The sequence below is a fragment of the Chelon labrosus genome, assembly GCF_963514085.1.
Source record: "Chelon labrosus genome assembly, chromosome: 22".
Taxonomy (NCBI): domain Eukaryota; kingdom Metazoa; phylum Chordata; class Actinopteri; order Mugiliformes; family Mugilidae; genus Chelon; species Chelon labrosus.
Genome location: NC_140355.1, coordinates 5,022,571 through 5,038,860, shown reverse-complemented (window position 1 = coordinate 5,038,860; position 16,290 = coordinate 5,022,571). Strand labels below are relative to the sequence as shown.

At 42.3% G+C, this 16,290-nt stretch overlaps 1 protein-coding gene across 5 annotated transcripts in view; it reads left to right on the top strand.

Annotated features, from left to right (window-relative positions):
- The first annotated feature begins 3,910 nt into the window (after window positions 1-3,910).
- The window catches only part of grin1a (glutamate receptor, ionotropic, N-methyl D-aspartate 1a), a 29,174-nt gene continuing 16,794 nt past the window's right edge, over window positions 3,911-16,290 (top strand). For 3 of the 5 annotated variants that reach the window (XM_084571944.1, XM_084571942.1, XM_084571941.1), the window contains exons 1-7: window positions 3,911-4,364; window positions 7,067-7,201; window positions 7,792-7,968; window positions 12,648-12,710; window positions 13,487-13,584; window positions 14,515-14,636; window positions 15,617-15,791. In XM_084571944.1, the coding sequence (XP_084428070.1) occupies window positions 4,116-4,364; window positions 7,067-7,201; window positions 7,792-7,968; window positions 12,648-12,710; window positions 13,487-13,584; window positions 14,515-14,636; window positions 15,617-15,791 (1,019 nt within the window). In that variant the 5' untranslated portion in view covers window positions 3,911-4,115. The remainder of the gene's footprint in view (window positions 4,365-7,066; window positions 7,202-7,791; window positions 7,969-12,647; window positions 12,711-13,486; window positions 13,585-14,514; window positions 14,637-15,616; window positions 15,792-16,290) is intronic. The other 2 variants (XM_084571945.1, XM_084571943.1) reach the window with 1 other exon arrangement.

Below are 16,290 nucleotides of genomic sequence, written 5' to 3'. Positions count from 1 at the left end.
CAAGTTTAGTTTAAAATAGCTAAGCTTGCTAGTGAGCAAACCCCACTAAATCTTGTGGTGTCTTCCAGTGGGGTAGAGTTCACTGTTTTCCATTTGAACAGTCCCCATTATGGATTTATGATCTCGAAAGTGGACATTTTTGCAAAATTCACAGTTTGACAGGTTTGCTGACTGGCAGAGGTGAGGAATGGTGGAGGCAGTGTTTCAGTCTACAGTAAGCTATGCTGCTTCCAAATGGAACTTGTGAACTTGCTGTCATGACATGGGCTGAATGCTTGGCATTCAAATGGTAACATCGTCCATAAGTCGCGAGAACACCGTTACTAGGCAACTGGTGGTATCTAGAAGCCAGCGCGGCTAACAGTTAGCAGGCTGATGCCTGGGTAACAATGTAGGAAATGAAAAGGCTGAATGAACTGTAACTTATCAACTTACCATTCACTTCTGTCATTTACAAAAACATCAGCAAGCCTGTCACAACTAGTGAACACCGGCTTCATGAAGAATTTCCGGTTACAAGGTTGTGAATACCACAAGAGGGCGCCATTTATATGAACTCTTCTCGTGAACACGATAAACATTGATTGATGATGAGTAATTATCAAGTACGGTTGCAAGCTAAGCTAAGCTAAGCCAAGCTAAGCTAAGCTATCTATAGGTTGGCTGTTAAATGACAAGATGAAAAGGGTTTCTTTCATTTTAAACTCAATTTTAATCGTTTACCTAGAAAAACTGTTTATTTATGTGCTCAGTTATGTGATAAAATTTTAGGGGCATGTTCATATTTTATTTTGTTTCCTCTAATTGTATTTAGTATATATTTCTTTTCAAAGTATGCATGTAAAGAACTTAGAATTTCTTTTGCTATATTTGTGCAGTTTTAACAAATTTCGCTTAATTGACTGACTTAAAAGTAACATTAACAACATGATTCGTTAATACACAGGATAAGATGTTAAGATCCCTCAAGATCCCAGGCAAAACACATTTAGCGGCCCAGTCCAACTGAAGGAAAAAAAAAAAAAAAAAACGACCTGCCTGGCTACCAACCAACAAGAAGATATCAGATACCTGGCCTAGTCAATGGCAGTATGCAGCATGTCATTTCAAACCTACAGTGAATGCGTTATGAAATATGAACTAAATAAATGCTGCTGACTTGGTCACCATTCAGTGACTTTCAACAACCCAGAAATTAACCTAGCCCTTTTTGCAGGAATCAGCAAACAATCAAACTTACTTGAAACGTTGATGTGGATGAAATGCAAAATCACTGCAGTGACAAGTGCTTTGGTATTAATCTAAGCGGCCCCAGTTTTAAATCACAGTAGCACGCGCACGCAAACTACCCTCTCCCAGCCTTGCAGAGGCTCGCGTGGGTGGTGTAAGAGTCTGTATTACTACTGTGTGGGTGGACTGCTCAAAGTGTTCAACTGCTCAAGAGTGCGTCTGTGTGTCTCTCAGTGTGGCTTGGTGTATATGTGTGTATACTTACGCTTAAAAGCCCGCAATGATCTTTGTGTGCTCAGCTGCCTGTATTTATTATTGTGCGTTTGTCTCACTGAGCTGGAGAGCCTTTAAAGGTCTCTGTGTTGAGTTGCTCCAGCAGCAAACAAGTGAACTTATTATATAATAGAGTAGATTGGTCCAGCTTTATTGATGTGTGAGTGGTGAAAGAGCGGGATGGAGGAGAGGCACAGGAGAGGGCTCGACAGTAAGTGATGAGTTTAATACAGCTGTATTGTGGCAGTCACACCAAGGCTGGGAGGGTAATCATTAGTTGCTCTGTTTAATGTTATTATTTTTTCTATTTTCAATTGTTCGATGGTGACTGATAATTTCTACATTCTGTCTATGAGACTGACATTTTGGAAACAGTGTGTTTTGCAGCGCTAGGATTTTTTTGTTTTGTTTTGTTTATTCTCTTTTTCTCCCGAATCTCCTTTTCAAAATGCTGTAGAGGGACACCGTGTACTAAAATAATGGACTCAACCACTAAACAGTCTCAGAACCTCAGTAATTCATGCTGCAACCTGTCATTCTCTGTTCTTGGACTGCTTAATATCACAGATATTACAAAAAAGAATGGATTCCATATATGAGGGTTTTTAGATTTCAGGTTAAGAGTCTCACTACTAATGTGTTATATGAAAATATATCCTGCATCCTAGTGGTATTCACGTAGCTCATGTGCTTTAAGGTTTTTCAGTTTTTCTGCTCATGAAATAAACTGTGAGCTGGACTGTGAGTGGAAGATGATGTGTCAGATAGTTGAAATCAGTCTACGATAATGACTTGTGTAACAGACAGAAATACAAGCACTTAATACCTTTTTTTTTCTTTACTACACACAAGTCACAAGTTCTTTGAGGATTTTACCAACATGTATCCTTTAGCAGTGCACATAGACATTTACCTTGTGCAAAATTATTCTTTAAATCCTATTTGAGACAGGTTCATTTTGAAAGCACAGTCAGCGGCTGATGAATGTTGATTTCTTTATCCTCCTGATTAATTTATCAGCTCACTGCAACTCAGAGAGACACCACAGTGTTGTGTGATTAAGAATTCAGAACACTGTTCAAACACTGGCCTCGTTTCAAAGCACCTTTTTCAATCATGGAACTTGTTTATTTATCACCCTATGCGGAAAACCCAGACCCAGCACTCAATTCCCCCAGTTAGAAATATTTAAGTGACTATTAATAATGAAATCAAAATGATAAACGGCTGTTTGACTGGTTGAGCCACGTTTTTATCTTTTCATTTTTGCATGCACGTTATTGTGAGTTATTTACACATCCCCTGCTGTGATGAATAAACTCACTGTCAGCTTGCCTGAGAATATTTCCTCCCTGCAAGGATCCTTTGTGTGTGCGCCTGTTGTAAAAGAATAAAATAATAATAAAAAAAGCTTGTTTCCTTGGTAACCGGGAGGTTGACTCTGCTCCGCTGCAGGGATGCTCCCAACACTTTCCTAACCAGAGGGGTCAGGGATTACACAATACCCACAATATCTGCGCTCTGTCTTCCTCCGCTCCGTGTCCGCAACACACGCAAGATTAACGACACAAGACACAAGCCGGTCCGCTCCGGCTCAAGTGTGACGGATGGCCCCGAGTGATTAATGGGCTGTCCACGGAGGTCGGTCCACTTTACGCAGAGAGCAGCGCCACAAATAAGACTCCCCTTCCATTTTAGGGGGAAATAACTTCAGCTCTGACCTGAAGCCAGTTAGATTGAGAAAAAAGCCTCCCCTCTGTCTGCTCCTTAGCAGGTTCTCATTTCAGATGACACGCACCACCAAAGCCTCTCATCGTGGTTACTGTGAATGAATCTTGCAGCCTAGTCATAGGCCTAGTATTACCCTGCAGCTATGCAGCTCAACATCAGCCTGCGTAATGATCTTGCCTTTCATGTCCTGTTATGAATAGCATGATGATCGAGTGTCTTTTTACAGGTACCCTACATTTATTTTTTATACGATCAGCTTCTTCTCCGGCTTCATCAACATCAACATCAGCAGCAGCAGGGGAGGCAGCACAGCACGCCAACGCGCAAAACCCCGAATAGGGAGCCGATACGGCGGGAGCGCGCAGTAACGCCGCGGCGCGCATGCACAGCTGTCAGCACCAAGGACAGCAGTCGCTCAGTCCCCCGAGCGACCAGCCGGCGACGCGATCAGTCCGGACAGAGCGCGCAGAGCGGCGGCTGGAGAGAGCGATACACGCCCCGGAGAGGAAGCCGACTTTAAGCCTGGGCGATGGTTTAACTCTTCGAAACAGCAAGGAGGTTTGAGGAGAGCAAAAAAAAAAAAAAAAAAAAGCATAGAAGGTGGACAATACGGGTTGGATGTCCCTGGTCTGTTCCTAATAGACTAGGAACATGCACATTCCTCCGCATTGTACATAACCACCTCTTTTTTTTTTTCTTCGGCTTTCCTCTTCCTTTTTTGGCCACCCTCCCTCGCTCACACCGCCCACCTGGATCGTGTCTGCAGTCTTGCCTTCAACCGAGGCTGAGTCGCGCTGCTGTCCAGAAGAAGCTGGTCGAGCCGACCCGCCACCGGAGAGAAAAGCGACCGGTCCGCACTGTGCTGTTTGGTGGTCCACACGATGCGTCTGTTTCTGCTGGCGGTGCTCTTCTCGTGCTCCTGCGCGCGGGCCGGCTGCGAGCCGAAGATCGTGAACATCGGGGCCGTCCTCAGCCACAAGAGATACGAGCAGGTCTTCAAAGATGCCGTGACCCAGGCCAACCAGGTCCACGGCAGGGACAAATTCAAGCTGACAGCCATCTCGGTAACGCACAAGCCCAACGCCATCCAGATGGCTCTCTCCGTCTGCGAGGACCTCATCTCCAGTCAGGTAGTTCTCTGCATGAACGACACATCACACAACTGCCTCATTCATCGGTCTAATTGTGAAAACGGTGTAATGAGTTTGGTTTGAATTTGATTTAGAGGAACAACAACCTACAAATCCCTGTTCCTTGCCAAAGGAAAGTTGGTGCATTCGGGAAAAAAAATCCTTCATGTCATATTCAGATGTGTTTTCTGCTCAAGAGCCACTGAAGTGTGTACGATTCGTTGCCATGATTAGATAAGCTCGAGCTCTGAATTCAGTCGAAACACACAATTTCCCCAGAACATCAACTGCAGACTGTCCACAGACACATCCATGAGCCAATCTGTCCATACAGTACAGACCAATCATTTGTCCCATTTTGCATCCACTCCACACTTCTCCACACATTACACTACTTTGTTTGGGTCTGATTTGTGAACTCCCCACATATCCATCTGTTTTACAGACCTCCAAAAATAGCCCTTTGTTTAGGGCATATCTCGGATGAGAGGGCAACTGTACATTTCAGGACACACAGCTGCAGGTCTACTCAGCTGCAAAAGAACTAGTCAGGGGTGAAAATGTGCGTCATTAAAGACTAGGCTTGACAATTTGGCACGCAGAGCCCGATTTGCTTGGGAACAGTTTGTGGAAGCAGGTGTGGATCACTCGCTGGATTGCAGGGTGCGTGATTTGATGCTGTTTTTTGCAAAGTATACTGGCTTAAACTGTAGATTTTCCTGCAACATTTGTTTTGGCTGCAGCGATCTTAAATATTCACACCAAATGTGCTGCAGCTCTAACAAACAAAACACATTTCATAAGTAATGCATGATGAGCGAGTGAGTGCCCTGCATTGAGAGTTGAGGCACAATAAAATGCACCAACCATCTTCTCATATGATGCTCAGCATGGCTTTTAAAAGGCACCAACAGGGTGTCCCTATCACTCTCACTCCTGTTTCTCCTACACACATAATTAAGCTTTGAGGGAAAAAAAACACCCACAGCTTCAGAGCTGCTTTCATGTCCCTGGTCCTCTGCTTGCTGTAATGACTCTAATTAATACAGGCTTGTAGAATAATACTGTCACATGCTGTCCTTTATCACACGTTCACCCAAGGCACAAGCATGCAATCCACCCTGTAGGTTGCCCAGATGATTTCAGTAAGGCTCAGCTCTACGCACACACACACCATGAAAATTAAACCAAATCACACCTGAATTAGACAGAAAGTCTATGGAGGGTTTAATCAGATGAGATGAGATTAGTCTGTAGGCGATAACAGTCACTGAGAAGGAAAGTCTGTGGCAGATGGAGGAGTACATGCCTGCAAGCCCCCTTGGAAGATAGACCTCATTTCTGACCCAACCATAAGGACTGCTCGTATCCAATAATCCATTCCCGCTCAGCCTTGCCAATGATACTCCCCTCCCTCCAAATCTCTGAGGTAATTCTCAAGTCCGGCCTCACAGAAATGATTTTTTTTTTTTAATCAAGCAGTTCGTCAGCTTTGGTGTGCTTAATGCATGGATGACACTGGCCCACACAGCGAGCCTCAGTTGAATAAAGGAGAAGATATGTTTGCTTTTCATTCTTTTTAATAAATGACCCTGACTAGTCCATTTATGTTTCATGAATGGTGTGTTTAAACCTATTATACAACAATATGGATCAGCATTTGACTTCCCTGCATTTAATGCAGTAAATATATATGAATCTTGAAGAAGAAAAACAGCTGTTTCAGACCAGGCTGAACGGCTGACTGGGTAAAGTGGGCAGCTGCCCCAGGGCCACATATGCTCAAAGGCATCCCATGCCCTACATTTTATAAGGCAATCTGTTTGTGATCCCTTGATTAATTACAAATATACTGTATGTGGAAATGAAAAGGCTTTAAGGTAACACTGCATTTGAAGTTGAGGTTCTGCCTCAGGGGGGCCACCAACCCAACACTTGTTTCAGCACTAAAACTAACAAAAATTCATGTGGGTGTTACTTAGACATGTACCACCCACCTATACCAGACCAGGCACCCGATCACCATTCTGGTTGATTGGTGTATGATCTACATACACCAATCAACCAGAATGGTGTATGGTGTATGATCTACATATACCATTCTGGTTGATTGGTGTATGTAGATCATATGTGGAACTCTGCCCAGTGGGAGCAAAATGGTTTTGTAGACTAATTTTCAAACACGGCCTGAAGATATTTACCACAATTTATGCTGTTATCATGTATATACCTCTGATCATAACTGTCAAAACAATTGAGAATTATTATTATACAGCACAAGGTGTTGACCTGGCCTCCAAATTCACTAGCTCCCAAACTGATCAAGTATCTGTGGGATGATCCACAGAGGCATTTTTACCCATAGGACCCAAAGGCCCCCACTAACACGATCTGTTGCCAGACACCACAGGACACCCTCAGAAGGCCCATGTCCATTCTCTGATGAATCACAATTAGGAAGATGGTCATAATGTTGTGCCTGGTGTTTTTGCTTAATGCTAATGTATGGATATATAGTAAGGTTATTTGTTTTTACATGTGTGATGAAGATTTCTGTTTATATGTTAATATGAAGGAAAGAAAGAAAGAAAAAAGAAAGAAAGAAAATCTGCACATCATATATTCTTGTCAGCATGGTGCTAGCATTTTGTCTCAGTGCCAGTGTCAGAATGACAAAGTGTTCTTCTTCTGTGTCTCTGCAGGTCTATGCGATCCTGGTGAGTCACCCTCCTCAGTCCAATGACCACCTCACGCCAACGCCTGTCTCCTACACTGCAGGCTTCTACCGCATACCCGTTGTGGGACTCACCACCCGCATGTCCATCTACTCAGACAAGGTGAGTGACGGATGAGAGAGATGCAAGAGCAGATAGAGAGAGAGATAAAAACAGGAAGAGAGTGAATACAGCGCGAGCAAGTAAGCATCCCCCTGGGGCGCCTTCAAAAGCTTCCGAGATTAAACGTCCCATCGCTGTCCATTATGGCAGCTGTGATTAAATGGATTTCCAGCGGAAACTTGAAAGAACATCATTAATAATGCGACTCAGATGAATTATGTTTTTATGAAGCACAAGCCTCAGAAATTAAACTTCAATTCAAGTAAAGCAATTGCATAAACAGACCTTATATTGACCTTATAAATGAAAGACCATAAACTTGAAAACTAGGGTAAATCAGACAGATTCAATTCAGAAATTTAGGAAAGTCTGGGAGCTGTCTGTATGTAGATCAAGGAATGATGGAGGCATTTTAAGGCTGCTTTAACATTTTTATGCACCTGGTCTGGCATTCCTTCACTGCCAAAAATAGTTTATTTCTTTAATATTAGGTGTAAATTTTCTTTTTCTAGAACAAATTAAGCTGAACACATGAGCACATAGTACACTACAGTTCCTAATCACTTCACTTCCTACTTCATGCTCCACAGAGTATCCACCTGTCCTTTCTGCGGACAGTCCCCCCCTACTCCCACCAGGCACACGTGTGGTTCGACCTGATGCGCGAGTTCAACTGGAACCACATAATCCTGATCGTGAGTGACGACCATGAGGGCCGGGCAGCTCAAAAGAGACTTGAGACCCTTTTGGAGGAGAGGGAAACAAAGGTGAGACGCTTTGGCTCCCAGCCGTCCCTCCGTGCGTGAGCATGAGCGTGCGAGTGTTTAAGGCTTTTAAACCTCAAAGGTCTTCTATGTATGTAACTGTTTTCCTTTCTGTTGTGTGGACACATCTTTCCATTGTGTAAACACTGGCTAACATTCCTAGAGACATCAACAGCGTCTAATGTGGTCTAATCTGACAAAAGTTCGTATGTTTATTTGCTCATCTTCACGTTGCTTTTCGCCATAGTCCAAATTATCCTGTGTCTATCCACATTGGGAGCCAAATAGTGGACTTAACATGGGGCTTTGCAAACCATCACAGACTGAAGTGTTTTATTTGGGCCATGGTGGTAGTCGGGTGTTTATTGGCAGACTTCATGACTGTGCACAGAGGCCTTGTTTTTATTGAAAGCTGCGAATTCATGTTCACACGACATGGAACATGTTCTACAGATACCGCTGATGCATCCATTTTAAGTGTAGCTCTGAGCTGTGTATGTGGGTCAGTGAAAGGCTGATCCTTGAGCCAAAACAGACTTGAGACCGCGATGATGCGTGCCCTTCAGGTAAACTGAGAATCTGAGGCAGGAAACAACAACTGCCATCTATTCCATCCATTTAATAAGATGAAATCACCTTGGGATATGTTCTTTTCTTTCTACTCTGTGATGCTTGTCCTTCTCTGGGGCTCTTTGCGGTAATTGTGTGGCAGAGTGAAATGAGTCCTGATTCGGAGATTTAATTAAATCAGAAGCTGAAGAGACACCGAGTGTGGCACACCCGAGGTAATTTGCGGAAAGCAGCTCCAGTTAAAGCGAAAGCTGCTTAAAATAAGTGACAGGGGATCAGTATCAGCCACCAATGAGAAACAACAATCAGTTGAAAAGAAAATCTCTGTGGATTGTGCGACCTCATCTATGCAGTTCAAACAGTAACAGTGACACTCAAATCATCTTCTTGTGACTCACATCCTGCAATAGAAAAGGGAAATTTGTCTATAAAAAGCCTTTGATGAGAATCCAGGAAGTTCCTTTTATGTCTCCATCATTTGAGTTCGAATCCCAAAGTGAACCCATCTGTGTATCCCATTCGGTTCCATAATACTGAGAGAAGTTTCTGCATCTCTCTTTGCTGCGGGGCTCTAATTATGAATATATTTAGTCACGACTGCACTGCCACTTGAGCAATTTTTGGGCTCTGAAAGTGATTCATATGGGAAACTGTCCAAATGCATTGAGAGATAATTATGCTGACAACCCGGGGCAACTCAAAATGCCTGCCAGTGTTCTGTATTTTTCTAACTGACATCACATCCCACAAGAAGACCATCGGTAAGACAATTAAAACTATTACATCAATGCGCCACACCGTTTCCACTGATCAATGTTTCGATCCATTCCACATGCAACGTCCTGCTTATGTAAATAGTAAACACCAGTGTGTATTACTGTGTAGATCTCTCTTCAACGCTTCAGTTGCCAGCTGTTTTAAAAAATAAACTTTTTTTTCTTTCTTTTGTTTTAATGAAGCACTACAGTGGATAAAATGGGCCTAGGGCTGAGAGTCACAGACATGGGAAGTCGGAAATTATATAGATATGAGCTAACATACCTTTGAGTTTGGTCAGTGCCATTGTCAAGTTTGATTTTTCACACTGAATTAGTCCATAGTGAGAAGAGGTCGATAACTGCCGGCCTTTATCTTTTTACGTCTTAATATGAGCCACCTAATTTTGATTAAACGGCACCAAAAATATAACCCTAACCCAACATGTCAGCTGGACGTTTGGGGATTTTATTTTTGGCACTTTAAATCACACCGTGTACCTGTGGTAATCACAGTGAAGCCAATTGGAGGGTTGCAGTCTGTCGTCTGCAGCTCCTCATCTAACAGCTCACTGCGGCTGCTCTTTACTCCCTACAATATTTCAACTTGAGTCACTTTCAGAAAATGACAAAGTGATGCATGATAGCGATAAGTGAAGGAACATAAGTCTGGTTGCGTGCATACTATTGTCGGCTATGACGATTTAGCATTCTGTGTTTATGTTCAGATATTTCTTGTCTCCACAGACACCCCCCAATAAAGCAAATATAAATATATATATATATATATATATAAGCATTTCAATTTCATGAGTGATTCATAGACTCATTCCCCACTGTGTTACCTTATTCATCTATAGAGACTTAACAGATAATTATTCATATGGAACATCTTTGATATTGCCACTTTAAGCAGTTCAATGATGAGAGATAAAAAGAAGGCGTCACAGAGCAGCTGCTTAGCGCAATTTCTCCCGTGCGCTGAGATCTCTTGTCACAACATCAGCAGAATACTAAAAACTCCTCTTAATAATAAAAAAACGTCTCTTTCATTGTAGGTTTGCCAGGGTGGTGGTGCCACCTAAGCACCTAAACTGTATGCGCAGGAACGGCTTTAATAGTTGTCGGCGATTTTCGAGGATGTGAGTTTGCTTTTCACGGTTTGTTGTTGCTAATCACCCTGTTGTGCCGCCTGAGCTCATAAATGTATGTGGTATTTTTTGCTTCGTGGCAAAGCTTTAGCGAGGTCACACAGTCACAGGGGGATATCTGTCACCACCAGCAGAACGGCTTTGGGCAGTGGACTTTGTCAAAGAGCAAATGTGACCAACACAACGTGAAATATTAATGCTTGACTGCAGATACGTGTATAAATAGAGCTCTCTGCTAAACTCTTGGGGCAGAAAGACAAAGACCATTTTTCTGTTATCAGCAATGCTCCAAGAATGATGCTTATAGAGATTTCTACTGGATTTAGAGGCTAAGATTGCTCACTATATGATGACATTGAATATTTAATCTGTATTCACAGATTAAATAATCCATTTAAACATTATCCAGTGGACTTTTATACAATTTTTTTTGCCAGATTCACAGTTTTCTAACCTTATTTGGTGGGACGCAGACAGAAATATGTTTGGTAGTGTTGGAGCTGAACTACAGATGCCTCAAGGTTCTGGGTCGCCTGAGTGGCATTGCTCTTAAAGAGGTTTTGAGGATCTTTCATCATCAAAAATGTAATCAGAGCATAATGAAAATGTGCTTCCATTACTTCTTCTGCAGTAAGTGGAATTATAGATATAATCATTACCAAATGTTATTGGGTACCATTCTGCTTGCATCATTTACTGTTTGTAAAGATGATTATGATGTTGGATTTACTGATTACTCCACAACATGCAGATGTTGTTCTTAAGACAACTGCATCTGCGTGCATAAGAGGTCTTTCAGTTGACATGAGCAGACAGTCAGCTACTGGACATTTTTTTCTTTTTCGTGAATTAGCTTGTTGTCTGAATGTTGTGTGGATGCATGGTCAGCCTCGACTCTGCGAACGGAGCGAGTCAGACCAAGAGTGCACTGAGCTGTGAGCTGTGAAAGGCAGGCAGCTGTGCAACAGAACCCTTTGAAGCAGAAAGATAAAGTATTTTCCTGCAAAATGGCTCCCTGTCTCTGGACTCACGAGGGTCTCCGCTCACAGTGCACAAAATTGAACTGGAATCCAAAATGGTGACATGTCAGCTGTGCCATAGTAAAAATGGATGTTGAGTACGCTTAGCTAGTGCTGTGTCCTACTTTCACGCTGCATACTAGCACCATATGTACTATATAGTTTTTTTTTTTTTGTATTTGCTACAGCTTTATGCATGAATCAGACTGAATCTCTGGAATGCCGCAACGAAAGATATGTTACCTAATTTCTGATAACATCCTTCTGGATTTGTCTCTCTAGCAGTCCCAATTAGTTCTTTGAGTTTCTCGCAGCTGCGCGTGGGCCTTTTTGTAACTGCTACTGGATGCTTGAATTTCCCTCGGGATTAATAAAGTATCTATCTATCTATCTATCTTTATTATTTCATTTTTATTTTGTGCACCAAATAGCACAGACTAGCATGTGTTTTTAATAGTATGTTATAGTATATTTAATGTCATTCTTTCCAGTGAAGACACCCAGCTTCCAGAAATAGCATTAAAAACTCTTGACACATGCTTTGGAGGATTTGTTGGTTTTGTACAATAGAATGTTGCATCATATTCGCTCCTGCTTTTTCCTTTGTGTTTTATTTCGAGTGGAGTTTGCCACTCACAGACAAGCTGCAGTATTAGCCAAGTTTTGTATGATGTGACTTGGTCAGACAAGTTAATGATGCTATATATAACTAGCTCCAGCCTCTGAGGCTATTCGCACTTTGGAACCAGTCAAAATGATGTTTCATGAACAGATGGTTGTGTATGTTAGTTTCTTTTGCAAGTGCATCACACTGCCAAACAGTTAATGAGCCCTTCATGCTGTTGGACTTGAAGTTGTGATGTTTTCAATCTGAAAAATCAGATGGTTCCCATTGGCAGCCGTGTTTGTCGATGCAGCTGAGGTGCTGAATTATCACTGATAACTGACTCATTGAACACAATTATTAAACCCCCTGGATAGCACTTAATATCTGCAACATGTATACATCATTTTAGCGTGATTTTAAAGCTGTCATCTCTGATGTTCTTTGCAAGCCCCACTGTTAAAGCTCCCAATTTGAAGCAGAAAAGTGGAGATTTGTTGGAATGCTTTACTGCCCTCCATTTTCAACTGTTTATAATATTTTTCTGTGTCTGCATATTTTCTCTGTGCACATTACTCATCAGAATAAAAAAAGGAACTATGAAAACCTCGACCAACTGTCCTATGACAACAAGCGAGGACCTAAGGTATATTTGCATGGTCAATGCACGCCGCCCACCAACTTTCCAAACGTAGCAACTAGAAACCAGCCCAAACCAGTCACCAGCCGACCCAGAAATGTCCCTCTCTTGGTAGCACGTGTTTTCTTTAATTTTTACTTTGAGACATTTCCCTATGATTTTAATGAAGAATGGTTTTGTTATGAAAGATCTATAATTTTTGGTCATCACGGAAAAAAAAAGAGTGAACAGTGAACAGCGCCCGGCTTTTATCATTTTCATTTTCTCCTTCAATAAAGGAATGCATGAACTCAGAACACACACTCACACACAAAAAAAAAGAGTATGCAAGTCCATTCCTTTGTGGAGAACCGGTAGTGTGGGACAAAACCGTTTCCCAGATGCTACTTCCTCCTGTTCTGTAGCACTTCCCCAGTTTTCAGCAGTTTTTTTGTTGGGGGAAAACGTCACCCTCACCCCCCTTCACCTGTTTTTAGTTACTGGTTGCATTGACCTTCTTCTTCCCCCCTTACCTAACACATGCACGTCCTTCTTTGGAGCCTTGATAACCCTCAGTTTGCATGCGACAAATGCAAAAGTTTTTTTTCCCTTCAAGCTTTTTTTTTTTTTTTTTTTTTTTTTTTTTTAGTTCAGCCGGTTCCCCTGGATCGCTTTCCTTTTTTATCTCTGTCTCTCGTTTCAAACAAAATCGACCAAGCTCGAGCGAAGCAGGTAAAGAGGCATCATGGTGTCTGAGGTAGGGAAAAGTAGCTGGCTTGACCTTTCTTATGCCCCAATCACAGGCAGAGAAAGTCCTCCAGTTCAGCCAGGAGACTAACTTAACTGCCCTGCTGCTGGAGGCGAAAGAGCTGGAGGCCCGAGTCATCATCCTCTCCGCCAGGTGAGATTTGTACCCCAAATAACACTCCTGATAGGTGCTGAAAAGTTCTCTGGAGGTTCCAGTTGCATCGTTTGGGATGTTCAAAGAGTTTTTCCGTAAAACTGTGATTTAAAAAAATCAACAACGGTCAATTTTAGTGCAAAAAATTGCGATAAGAGGTTATTGCAGGCGTGTTTTTAAAAACATTCCATCCCAGAGATCCCAAGTATTGCCTCTATGATGTCTTCAGTCACTTGGTTAGGTACCTGGGCCATTTTTCTCAATGCTGCTTTCACACTACAGAAAAGCAGCAGGTTACGCGTCATTTCCAATGGAAGCAGGCAATGTGATGCTACAAACTGACACTCGGCACTTCAATGTTTTTCAGCTTACCAAAGACGCTGTGAAGTGTCAACCGATTATATGTGTTTCAGGTACTTATTTTTAAACAGACCATGACAAAACAACGTAGACGAGCGTATGAGTCACACTTGTATGCCTTGCGATTTTTGGCAGAAATGCCACTACAGTTTGTGATACTGTAGAAGCAAGGAATTTGATCACAATCAACACAGCTATACACAATTTGGAGATAGATAATCACAGATATTTATTTAAATGAAAACCCAAATCATTTTTTTTTTGGGACGTGGTCTTTTCAGTTTTACTTCTGATGCCCCACAGCCACTGGACATCTGTTTGACATAGTGTCGACTGATTCAGGCATTGGATTAGAATATTTTTCTTAATATGAGCTTCATACAGCTTTGTTATTCCATTAAATCAAGAGATGTAAAGCTAAGTAAGGCCAACATACGTCATGAATGTAAAAAACGGAACAAAAACGGAAAAAAAAAACTAACAATAATCCTCAAGTTTCTTCCTTACACTCCTATTCTGCAGAAGTCTCATGTGATCAACTATCTTTTGTCTTTTCTCAACGTCTTCCAGTGAGGAAGATGCTGCTGCAGTGTACAAGGCCGCCCGCTACCTCAACATGACGGGCTCAGGCTACGTGTGGCTGGTGGGCGAGCGGGAGATGTCGGGTAAAGCCCTGAATGAGGCGCCAGACGGTACGTCCATCCGGCAGAGATCAGCGGGAATACACACGTTAACCCCCTCTTTGCTCCGAGGCCAACCATAACGCGCGCATGATTAGCAAGATTAACCATTTAACGATGGTCGCATTACAGGATCTACAGTATAACTGCTTGTTGTGTGTTGAGCATTTAAACGTTTAAGCATTCAGTGTTTAAAGGTTTAAATGTACCGTGTACATACACTCAGCTTTTAGTTGAATGTCCTGGATTAACCCAAGCTAAAATCATTGTGCTAATCTGCCGTTTTAATACCCTGATTTCTAATGAATCATTAAGGGAGAGTTTTGCAACAGATAACTGATAGAATGGTAAGCTACAACGGCCTTTCTTGTCTCTGTTCATGGATTTCCGCACGTCTCTCACGGTATTCTATCACTTTGTCGTCACAAATGTCGACCGTCTTTCCCCCAGGCACTCTTAACACAAACAACCCCAAACAAATTAAGTTTGTTGTCCTGTCTTTGTCCCGTCTCTTCCACCTGCACTGCAGCTTCGCCCAGGAGTCTGCAACACTTATGGACCTGGTTGCAATCAGAAAACTTAGCTGAAGTTGGATTGTTGCTTGGTTTGAATTAAGTCCCAGTGGTATTTTGTTTAGTAAGAACACTGATAATACTCTGCCTGTGCTCATTCATCAAACCTTTGCTGTCCGGACTGGAAGAAAAACACAAATCCAACTTCAAGGGGCTCTTTACACATGTTGTGAAAAGGTCATGAGTGACAACATCAGAAAACAATCCATTTATTTCTGCTGCCTTGTCTCTTAAATGAATGTTATGAAGTTATCCTACCAGAGATTAACAGGCAGCAAAGACTGATGTCTGACCTTTATTCAGGATGTGTAAACTGGAGGCCCTATAAGTTTTTTTCCCACGCTATGCATTGCAAAAGGATCCTGATAACCTGTCATTTGCTCGGGTCGTGATTACCGTTACTGTCGGCGTGGTCCTCAGGTCTGATCGGCCTCCAGCTCATCAATGGGAAGAATGAGTCGGCCCACATCAATGATGCAGTCGCCGTGGTTGCTCAGTCCATCCAGGAGCTGTTTGAGAAGGAGAACATCACAGAACCCCCGAGAGGATGCGTGGGCAACACCAACATCTGGAAAACAGGGCCTCTTTTTAAACGGTAAACTTTTTAAAACTGATACTAAATGAATGTTCAACACAGATTATTATGACAACTTCATGAAAAAGTGTGCTGGATTCCACCTCTTTGTTGGACATATTGACCTCAGTAAGTTATATAACCTAACTGCACTTTTGCAGTCAGATTATTATTTATTTTTTTTGACTGGAAATCTGCAGTTTTATCAGATTTAACTGTAAATAAATCCCTCATTTGTCACTTCCAAATGAAGCCGCTGAGTTTCAGCTGACCCACTTAGAGTGGATTCTCAGCCGTTCAACAAAAGAGAAATGCAGGTTTTCAAACCAACTCAAACCATATCATCCCAGCTCAGCAACCGCAGCTCTGCCTTGATCGTGATATTTTCGACTAAAATTGCAGTGAACCGTCCATTTTAGCTCATGTGCTGAAGTAAGAGCCTTGAACCGAACGTTTCACATTACACACCTAACCAGATAACCACGCCTGAACCTATGTGCGCCCGTTCACACAGATAACG